This window comes from Penaeus vannamei, chromosome 13, assembly GCF_042767895.1.
Source record: "Penaeus vannamei isolate JL-2024 chromosome 13, ASM4276789v1, whole genome shotgun sequence".
Classification (NCBI taxonomy): domain Eukaryota; kingdom Metazoa; phylum Arthropoda; class Malacostraca; order Decapoda; family Penaeidae; genus Penaeus; species Penaeus vannamei.
Window position 1 is genome coordinate 1770500 of NC_091561.1, and position 10000 is coordinate 1780499.

The 10000-nt window shown below is 37.8% G+C and overlaps 1 protein-coding gene across 1 annotated transcript in view; it reads right to left on the reverse strand.

Moving 5' to 3' along the window:
* Positions 1-4785: 4785 nt before the first annotated feature.
* LOC138863839 (uncharacterized) overlaps positions 4786-10000 on the reverse strand; it is a 5415-nt gene continuing 200 nt past the window's right edge. The window contains exons 2-4 of the mRNA XM_070129341.1: positions 8177-8348; positions 6884-6975; positions 4786-5082 (exon numbers count right to left, since the gene is read on the reverse strand). Coding sequence (XP_069985442.1) covers positions 5007-5082; positions 6884-6975; positions 8177-8348 — 340 coding nt within the window. The 3' untranslated portion in view covers positions 4786-5006. The remainder of the gene's footprint in view (positions 5083-6883; positions 6976-8176; positions 8349-10000) is intronic.

Consider the following 10000-nt stretch of genomic DNA (forward strand, 5'->3'; position numbering starts at 1 on the left):
TGCACTCCTCCTACCTCGGTTATTTTCATACATATCCGTACTTATACTGGATATCTACAACAAAGCACAACCCAACACAAGACACCAAAAGCTATCTAGGATATTATATAGTACAATACGGTGTGCCAATCGAAAGAATAATCAGTAGAGTATATCTGCAAAGGACTGATCAAAAGGAAAATAAAATCAATACAATGGTATTCTATTGTGAAAAAAAACAAAGGTAGAATATATATGTATGTGTATATATATATATATATATATATATATATATATATATATATATACATACACATAAGTATGTGTGTGTGTGTATATATATATATATATATATATATATATATATATATATATATATATATATATATATATATATATTATATATATATATATATATATATGAATTTTATACACACACACACACACACACACACACACACACACACACACATATATATACACACACACACACACACATATATATATATATATATATATATATATATATATATATATCAATGCGGTAATGCATTATTCCATCTTTCATACACATATATTTATATGTCATAAAATAATTTCGCATGCACAGTCTAAATGTATTCTTATCAAATTTACAGGAGTTTAAAAGTCTGCGATTTTTTAAATATCTGAATTAGCACACAATCCTTTCAAAATGTCTGTCTCACGCCAATCATGACACTTGACTTTATTAATCTCCGGAAGTGCCGCCACCACTCGAAAATTCGGATTTAGAGGAATTCATGAAAAAAAAAAAAATCAATTTTATCTTGCTTGATTTACAGTTGTCAAGTATTACTTTAAGGGGAAGGCTAGATCAGCAGCAACTCGAGGAGGCTTCATGGTATCTCACAGGGATGTTTTGATGATGTATTTCAATGAAAATATAACCATTAAAATCATTATTTTCTATCCTTTTTGAAAATTCAAAAGACCAAAATGATCGACCATATTCGCAAAGCATCCGTAACGTTTGTGACGTCATCAAAATAAACCCCACGTGCTTTTTTTTCCAAATATAGAATCAGACGCCATGACACCTCTAGATGCTGCTGATCTGGCCTTCCCCATGACTTTAACGGCCTTAAGGCACATGGGGGGGGGGGGATTGACTTAATTCCTCTGTTGAGTGTGTGCCAAGATGTACAATGGACATAGAAACACCTAAAACCTTTAGCATTTTATTCTGTTAACAAATAAAAACAAACAAGCCATTTTCTCATTCACTTAATTCATACCTAATGGTAACTCAATACCCTCCCTTTCCCTGCTAATTATAAATCAATAATTATTAAGAAAAACAAAATAAAAACATGCGCGAGACGACCCTCCCCCTCCCCCTCCCCGCCCCTCACCTTCTACCAGTACCTTACCGTTTTTATTTTCACATGAAATAATCGTTCCCCCTTCCTTTTTATCTTCATATTTTCCTCTCTTACACTTTACTATAATAAATAAATCCCCTCAATCTATGGCTCTTTACATTACTGTAACCACAGGCTATTAGAAAAATTAAATAAATAACTAAGGAAGGTCATGGAAGCTGCATACATCGCGACAGAGAAAAGTATAAACACCGCATCGGGTAGAGTCAAACTATCCGAGGTCGCGGCAGCAATTATGGGTACAACGAGCGCGAGGTCACGGTCATCAGGCGATTCATCAGCTCCTATGTTATATAAATATCCTTATCCTTCTCCCTTATCCTTATCCGAAATGTATGAATTTCTGACGAAGATATAATCGAAACCGGTCAAATACATCTCTTGTATTGTGAAGATATTCGTCTCATTCATACCTTTCCACATTAAATAAATAACTAAATGTTCGCCACATTTACTCAACTTTTCCCTTTCTCCATGTTTAGGGCAGAGGCCAAGACTCATCTCATCACAATTCAACACGCTGGGATTCCATAATTACGTTCATCTACTTATCAAGCATTACAATACTGCTTTTTTTCTTCTTTTTTTCTTTCTTTTTTTATATCGTCTGTCATTTTCTGTTGCGTTATGTTATTTTTTCTTTTCTAGCCTGTGACGTCACTGACCACCCACCGTTGTTTTGATCTACCGTTCCAAATATACATCTACTCCTTTTTCTTCTATTCTTAAGCGAAAAAGGAAAGCTCCATGGCGCAAGAATGGGCTAAAACACAACCATAAATACCAGCACTTAACATACATGTGTACGAGGCAGAAGCCAGGACTCGTCTGACAAAATGTTAAAAATACCGAACTTATTGCTTTCCGCTAAGTGAATTCTCGACATTTACCGAAACAGAGAACTCATCGATAGTCATTATGATCTAATTGTTATGACACTAAATTTTGCTCTGTTGATATGCCTTTAAAAAGATAAAAATATGTAAAAAAAACAGTTCAGTGGAGTCCATACACACACACTCACATGCACACACACACACACACACACACACACACACACACACACACACACACACACACACACACACACACATATATATATATATATATATATATTGTATGTGTTTATCTAAATATGTGTGTATGTATATAAATATATATACGTATACATATATACATACATACATATATATATATATACATATATATATATATGTATATATATATATATATACATGTATGTATGTATATTTGCGTATATGTATATATGTAAACATACAAATCTGTATATACATCTCACACACACGCACACACACACACACACACACACACACACACACACACACACACACACATATATATATATGTGTGTGTGTGTGTGTGTGTGTGTGTGTGTGTGTGTGTGTGTGTGTGTGTGTGTGTGTGTGTGTGTGCACGTGTACATATATATGTGTAGAAACCGGTGATATAGACGAAATGAATAATCAAATCTGTACAATGTAAATGAACTGAAAGGAAAAACTAAACAGACCTTATTAGAAGCAAAACAATTTTTTGATATGAATGGAATGACACTTAATTCAATTGTATTTTTATGGGCAGCCGTGAGAGCATTCTAAAAATACCCATTGATACAGTTATAGAATTCCAAGTTTGTTACATCAAACTTAACAGAATAGTAAAAGAATAGGAGTATACATAGAAAAATGACATTTCGGACATAGTCAGAAAAGTAATGATCACTCTGATATACTTTAAATCACAGGAAAAATAAAATGCCATAGAAACATAACTTCTGTTAGACTAACATAGCACTTAGTATCATTCATCACTATCTAAATACATTTTGCTTCACAAGAAAACACAAATACAAAGGATTCAAAACTACAGAACTTTGCAGCATGAGTAGCTCTAGGAAATGTAAATAAATATGACCACATCACACCGTATAAACAAACTAAACTGACTAAAAGTACAAACGAAATAAAACTATGACACAGGTATTCTAATCCATAAAATACAATGAAATTACCCCGATTGGTTATCACCTATGCAGACATGTAACATAACGTGTCTATACAGGGCAAAATGACTCCTCATATGTCAAAAAATAATCTAATACAGAAACCTTGGCAAGATATATGCAAATCCGAAGACTGGTGATCAAGAACCAGTCACCAGAAAATATTAGAAATATTTCCAACCATAAGGCATTTAATACAAAAGCGAAAGAACACCTGAAATATCAGTGATATCAGGCGTTTAAACATCAAGCCATACAGATATTTCAGTTACTTATGATATCTATGTTCTGTGTAATTGTTTCACAAGCATCTCCGTTTATAAAATCTTATAACATACTGTAAATACCATATATGCAAAGAGAATACCCACTGTAACTAATGGAATATAGTGTTTTGAATTTGAATTTTGCATGGCCAAGCAATGTAAACAATATTGCTCCACACATCTGTCGATGACTGAAAGAAAGGCTGTACCTTCCTGGGGCTTCACACTTTCCGCACCCGAGCCTAGCTCACCTAATGCCTCCTGTATAACCTACATCTCCCCCTCGAGCAAGCCTTGAAAACGTACCCCTTTTTGCTACGGCCAAATGAATCTGACACTCCAGCTGGCAGAAACAAGCACCTGCCCAAGACGGGAGCCGCCTCATAAAAGGACATGTCTCGTCAGATAGAAAGAGATGGCAGACAGACAACGACACACTGGGTCTAGTTCGCCACCGCTCCGCCCTCGGCACCCGGGGAGATGTAGCTTCTCTTGGGGTCTTAGATCTACCTTCCATGAGGAACCCTCAGTCCAAGACCCCTTTCCTTCAGCTGTACCAAGGCCACCCTCGCTCATTCACATCTGATGGCAGCGGTACTCCCAACCCCTACCTTCACATCTGCTGGCAGTTGTGTTCCTAACCTACCCCCTCTCCCTCTCTCTCTCTCTCTCTCTCTCTCTCTCTCTCTCTCTCTCTCTCTCGCTCTCTCTCTCTCTCTCTCTCTCTCTCTCTCTCTCTCTCTCTCTAGAAATGGCCCCAAGCTGCACTTTCATGGGAGCCTGCGAAATTTTCTCATGATGAATATGAGCACATAATTATAAAGATACAAACAATACGTAAACCGTCCAACATGAATATCTACAGCATGCACAGCACCATAATAAGGCCGTCATTTGGTAATGATAGTGACAAAGGAAATACACATAGTTCGGTTACATTACGTGACCTCAGAACACCTACTCATGTGGCATTTGATTAGTCTCCTCATTTCTCCCTTTGGAAAATGACCTTCAGATGCTACTTGATGTATGATTTGTCTCGTGCAATACAATATGAAGCTCAATGTTCTGGTATTGTCATTGCATATGTGAATTTTCTTCAACTAGTACAATTGTGTGTGTGTGTGTGTGTGTGTGTGTGTGTGTGTGTGTGTGTGTGTGTGTGTGTGTGTGTGTGTGTGTGTGTGTGTGTGTGTGTGTGTGTGAGATTATACTACGTATCTATACCGTATCCTACGTTCCTACTTCGTTTGCACTAGAAATCTGGGCTCAGAACCTTGACCTCCTTCATAATGAGATAATCCTGGTTAAAATTTAGAGCGGTGTAGCGCCGGACGTGCACGTAGCGAGCCGAGACAGGGGGGGGTCGAAGGTGAAATCCACGCTGCAGCTGCAAAGGGAAGGGTCGAGTGAACTGTCGAGTAGAGACAGTAGTTGTCAGGTATATGTCGATTACTTAGGTTGAGGGAGAGAAATGGGCTGTGGGAGACGGGGAGAAAGAGAGAGAGATTTGACTGATAATAGATCATTTACACAACAGTGTACATACCCTGCAAAAAGCCAGGGTAGGATGATATAACAGTGATATAACAGTGGCTGTGGTCTTACTTATGTACAGGGCTGTCAATCATTAGAAACATATGCCTAAAGGGCAAAGCTTGCAAAGAGGGTACATAGGTATGTTAAATAGCGAAGAGGACAAAACTCCTCCTTGTGGGATGCCTGATTCTAGTTTACCGTAAGTACTGTACTCTAGGTGCCTTGGTGACACACTTTTGCTCTTTTTATAAATGAATGATCCTTTATCCATAACTCCTAGGAGAGTCAATTCATGGAGGATTGCAGTAGTGGAGGCTCTGTAGAGTGCTCCCTTGAAATCTATGAGGTCAGAAGACTGCATTACTTCAGTTACTTCTTTCTGAGTACTGTGCTAAACACATTTGTGTTCCTTTCCCCTTTTGGAAACCAAAGACTGATGGATGAATTTGATCCTTGATCTGGTGAAGCAGATGAGTCTTTCACAGGTTTTAGACAGACAGGATATCAGAGAAATTGGTCTAGACTCATCAGGGCATCCTGGTTTTGCAATGGGAATAATGGGAGCAGTAGGCAAGATGTCAGCAGTATAGGTTAAGTTGAAGAGATCAAAAAGGGATTTCTTCCATTTATCTGTACATTTGCAAGGAGTCAGATGATGTTATAAGTGATTTTATTATTCCCAGGTGCAGTGGATTTGCTAGTCTTAATGACTGTAAGAAGTTCATGGCTAGTGAATGATTCATCAGCCCTCATCTAAAGTTGGCGCTGATAGTCCATTCCATTTTTGTTTTTTGACTTAAGGAAGCACCTCTGTATGGATAATGGGAGATTATGGAGAGAGGAGTTTTCGCAGCATTTACCGAGAGACAGTGCTACCCTTTCTGGATGAGAATAGGGAGTTACATTTTATGCATAACTTTTAATCTTGTTGATTTCCCTCCACACATTACTCATGAGAGTCGTGGAGTCCATCGATTCTTCTCATGCATACAATCTCTCATCCCACCTTTAAGTTATTACCTTATTAAGCATTTTATTAAAGAATACAGAGTCCCTAGATAAGTAGGGGTTCCTTCTGAACTACTACAGACTTTATTTACTAATTGCTTTATTTCCGGATCTTTTTCAGGTGATATGCTCGTTTGCCTCTGGAGGATAAAGACCTAAGTTTGATACGGTTTCTGGGTTGGAGTTAGGCAGTGATATCACCAACATGTTGACAGAGAGTTTCATTAAAAACTACCAAGGCTAGTACGAATAAAGCCAATCCTTTTAATAAACTAATCATGATGTTTAGTAGCAAGATGGTATCCAAGGTGTGGCAAGAGTGGGCTTCTTTCACCAAATAAGAGAGAGAGAGAGAAAGAAAGAGAGAGAGAGAGAGAGAGCGAGAGAGAGCGAGAGAGCGAGAGAGAGAGCGAGAGAGCGAGAGAGCGAGAAAGAGCGAAAGAGCGAAAGAGCGAGAGAGCGAGAGAGAGCCAGAGAGCGAGAGAGAGCGAGAGAGAGCCAGAGAGCGAGAGAGAGCCAGAGAGCGAGAGAGAGCGAGCAAGCGAGCGAGAGCAAGAGCAAAAAAAGAAAAGAAAAGATAGAAAGGAAGATAGCCAGACCGATAGACAGGAGCGAGAACCAGCAAGAGAGGAAAGCATACGAACCAGCTGCTGTTATCAAAGGGACCGACAAAAGTCCCAACCACAGTGTAGGTCGAGGCATCTCCCCCCGCCGCTGCCACCGACCCGACGCTCACCTGAGGGAGGGATAAGGATAAGAAGGATAGAAATACTATCAGTAATGACTAATAAGTCATAAGATCAACGATAAAGATAAGAAGGATAGAAATGTTATTAGTAATGACAGTAATACGTCATAAGATCAACGATAAAGATAAGAAGGATGGAAACGTTATCAGTAATGACAGTAATACGTCATAAGATCAACGATAAAGATAAGAAGGATAGAAATGCTATCAGTAATGACAGTAATACGTCATAAGATCAACGATAAAGATAAGAAGGATAGAAATGCTATCAGTAATGACAGTAATACGTCATAAGATCAACGATAAAGATAAGAAGGATAGAAATGCTATCAGTAATGACAGTAATACGTCATAAGATCAACAATAAAGATAAGATGGATGGAAACGTTATCAGTAATGACAGTAATACGTCATAAGATCAACGATAAAGATAAGAAGGGTAGAAATGCTATCAGTAATGACAGTAATACGTCATAAGATCAACGATAAAGATAAGAAGGATAGAAATGCTATCAGTAATGACAGTAATAAATAAGAATCAGCGATGAGGAAGGTAAAAATGGAAAGGGTAGCAGGAATAACGATAGATAACAACAACGATAACAACAATTATGAATAAGATCAATAATTAGGGTAATTTTGGAGGAGAATGTGAAAATATTTTCAGCAACGACAGTAATGACAGTGGCAATAACAAGAGTAAAACAGCAGGAAGAAAAATTATATGACGATTGTGATGATGATGATGGCGATGATGATAATGATGATAGTGGTGGTGATGGTGATGAATGATGATGATGGGGATGGGGATGGGGATGGGGATGATGATGGTGATAAGAGATGATGGAGGTGATAGGGAAGGTGATAATGATGATGATGAGAGATGGTCATAACAATCAAATAGGAATATAAGTAGAAACAATAAAAAAGTATGTTTAAAATGATGATAAGAATAATAATAATGAAAAGGAGGATAATCAGGCATATTAATGGAAATTCATGAAAACGATGTTCCGATATAGATAATGATAAAAAGAACGATGACGATGATGATGGTGATGATGATGATAATGATGGTGATGATAATGGTGACAATGATAATGGTGACAATGATAATGGTGACAATGATAATGATGGTGATGATGATACTGGTGACAATGATAATGATGGTGATTATACAGTCACAAACCTCGACATGATGAAACCTATCAATATAGAGCTGGAAACTGTAGTCCGGGAAGAGACGAACGGCGTGGACGAGGACGGGGTCTCCCAGGTCCACGGTCCACCAGGCGTAGACTTGGCCGAAGCCGGAGTGGTAGATGGAACCGAGGTCGCAGTCGTTGCCTTTCTCCGCCACTCTGTTGTGCGGAGCCGAGGTTAAGCCGAGGAGGAGCGGGACGGTACGAATGCGACGCTGGAGCCCTGGCTTCGGCGTCGATTGGGCGCGTTTGGTGGTCAGTGATTCCCCTCGATTGCGGGGCGAGGGTTGAGGCAAGGTTGTGTTGCAAGTGATGGGGTTGTTAATATTTGAACGGAGTGCGGGTGTGGTGGTTTATGAAAGAGGTTACGGGCATCTTAATCCGAAGTCAAGGCTCTATCGTCGCATTCGCACGGTTTGCGGTAATGGCGGTAACCAAGGAGATGACGTGGATGGTCGTTACGAGTTTTGTTTGGTTGTTTGGCTGTTAAGGTTTCTGTTTGATTCTTTGGTTATGAGAGACGTTGTTAATGATTGTTAAGGTTTTTAATTTGGCTGTGTGTTATAGAGATGCTATAAGATCTTATGGATATCAGCCGGTTTGTTAAAATTGTGCGAAGCCCCACCCGATAAATATTCATTATGCAGACGTGTATATGCACAGAAATGAATGCATATCTACTGAATGGATAGATAAATGTATATGTATCAGATAGACAGATATGCATATATTTTTGAGTATAAGCATGTCCATATGAATACTGGGGCGGACCTCACACAATTTTAACAAATTGCTTGTATATCACTAGATCCTTTATGTCACAACCTAAACAACTAAACTCAACTAAACTAAACTAAACAACCTACGTCCTAAATAGTAAACAGAGAATTGTTAGACGCAAAATGTCACAAGTGAGGCATAACTGAGCAAATTTGATAAAACTTATCTCAGTTTCTCGATAGCAGGTCGTCTGAGCAGAAATTTGAAAATGAATAATGAATAGATAAATAAATAAAGATAAAAAACAGCCATTAGCGACTGATTACAAGTGACAGTAGGAAATAGAATGGGGTTATTAGTGCTATTAGTTGAAAATTAATTATGGCCGCTATATGAACAAAAGATAAGCTGATATTCTAATTCCTGGTTCGTGCTTTGTGACTTATTTGACGAGAAATAGGGAGTCACTCGTAAAAAGGAGGAGGAGGAGGAGAAAGGGAAGGAAAGATATAAAATGAAGAAGGAAAATAAGGAAGTGGAGACGTATAATTAGGATTTTGTTTATGAAGGAATAGGATGAAAAAGTAAAAGAAAATAAATATGGAAAAGGTATTAGAAAAGAAAATAGAGAGAAAAGGAAAAGGTAACGAAGAAGGAGAAAGAGATGAAGAAGAAAAAGGAGGAAAAAATTATATCGAAAATGTTGCCTCACATAAAGAAGGTAAATACATCACCGAAAAAATATATATTTGATCAAGGAAGTATTCAGTCAATAGCAAATTAGTTGTATTGATAACAAAGAAAATGCGACAACACAATAGGTAGGTAGGTAGATAAATAGATGGATGGATGAATAGACAGATAGATAGATGAATAGATAGGTAGATAAACGAAAAGACAAATAGATAGATGGATGAATAGACAGATAGATAAACAAATAGGTAGATAAGCAAATAGATAAATAGATGGATAGATGAATAGACAGACAGATAAACAGATAGGTAGATAAACAAATAGATAAATAGATGGAAAGATGAATAGACAGATATATGATTAGATAGGTAGATAAACCATAATCCACGCAAACAAAT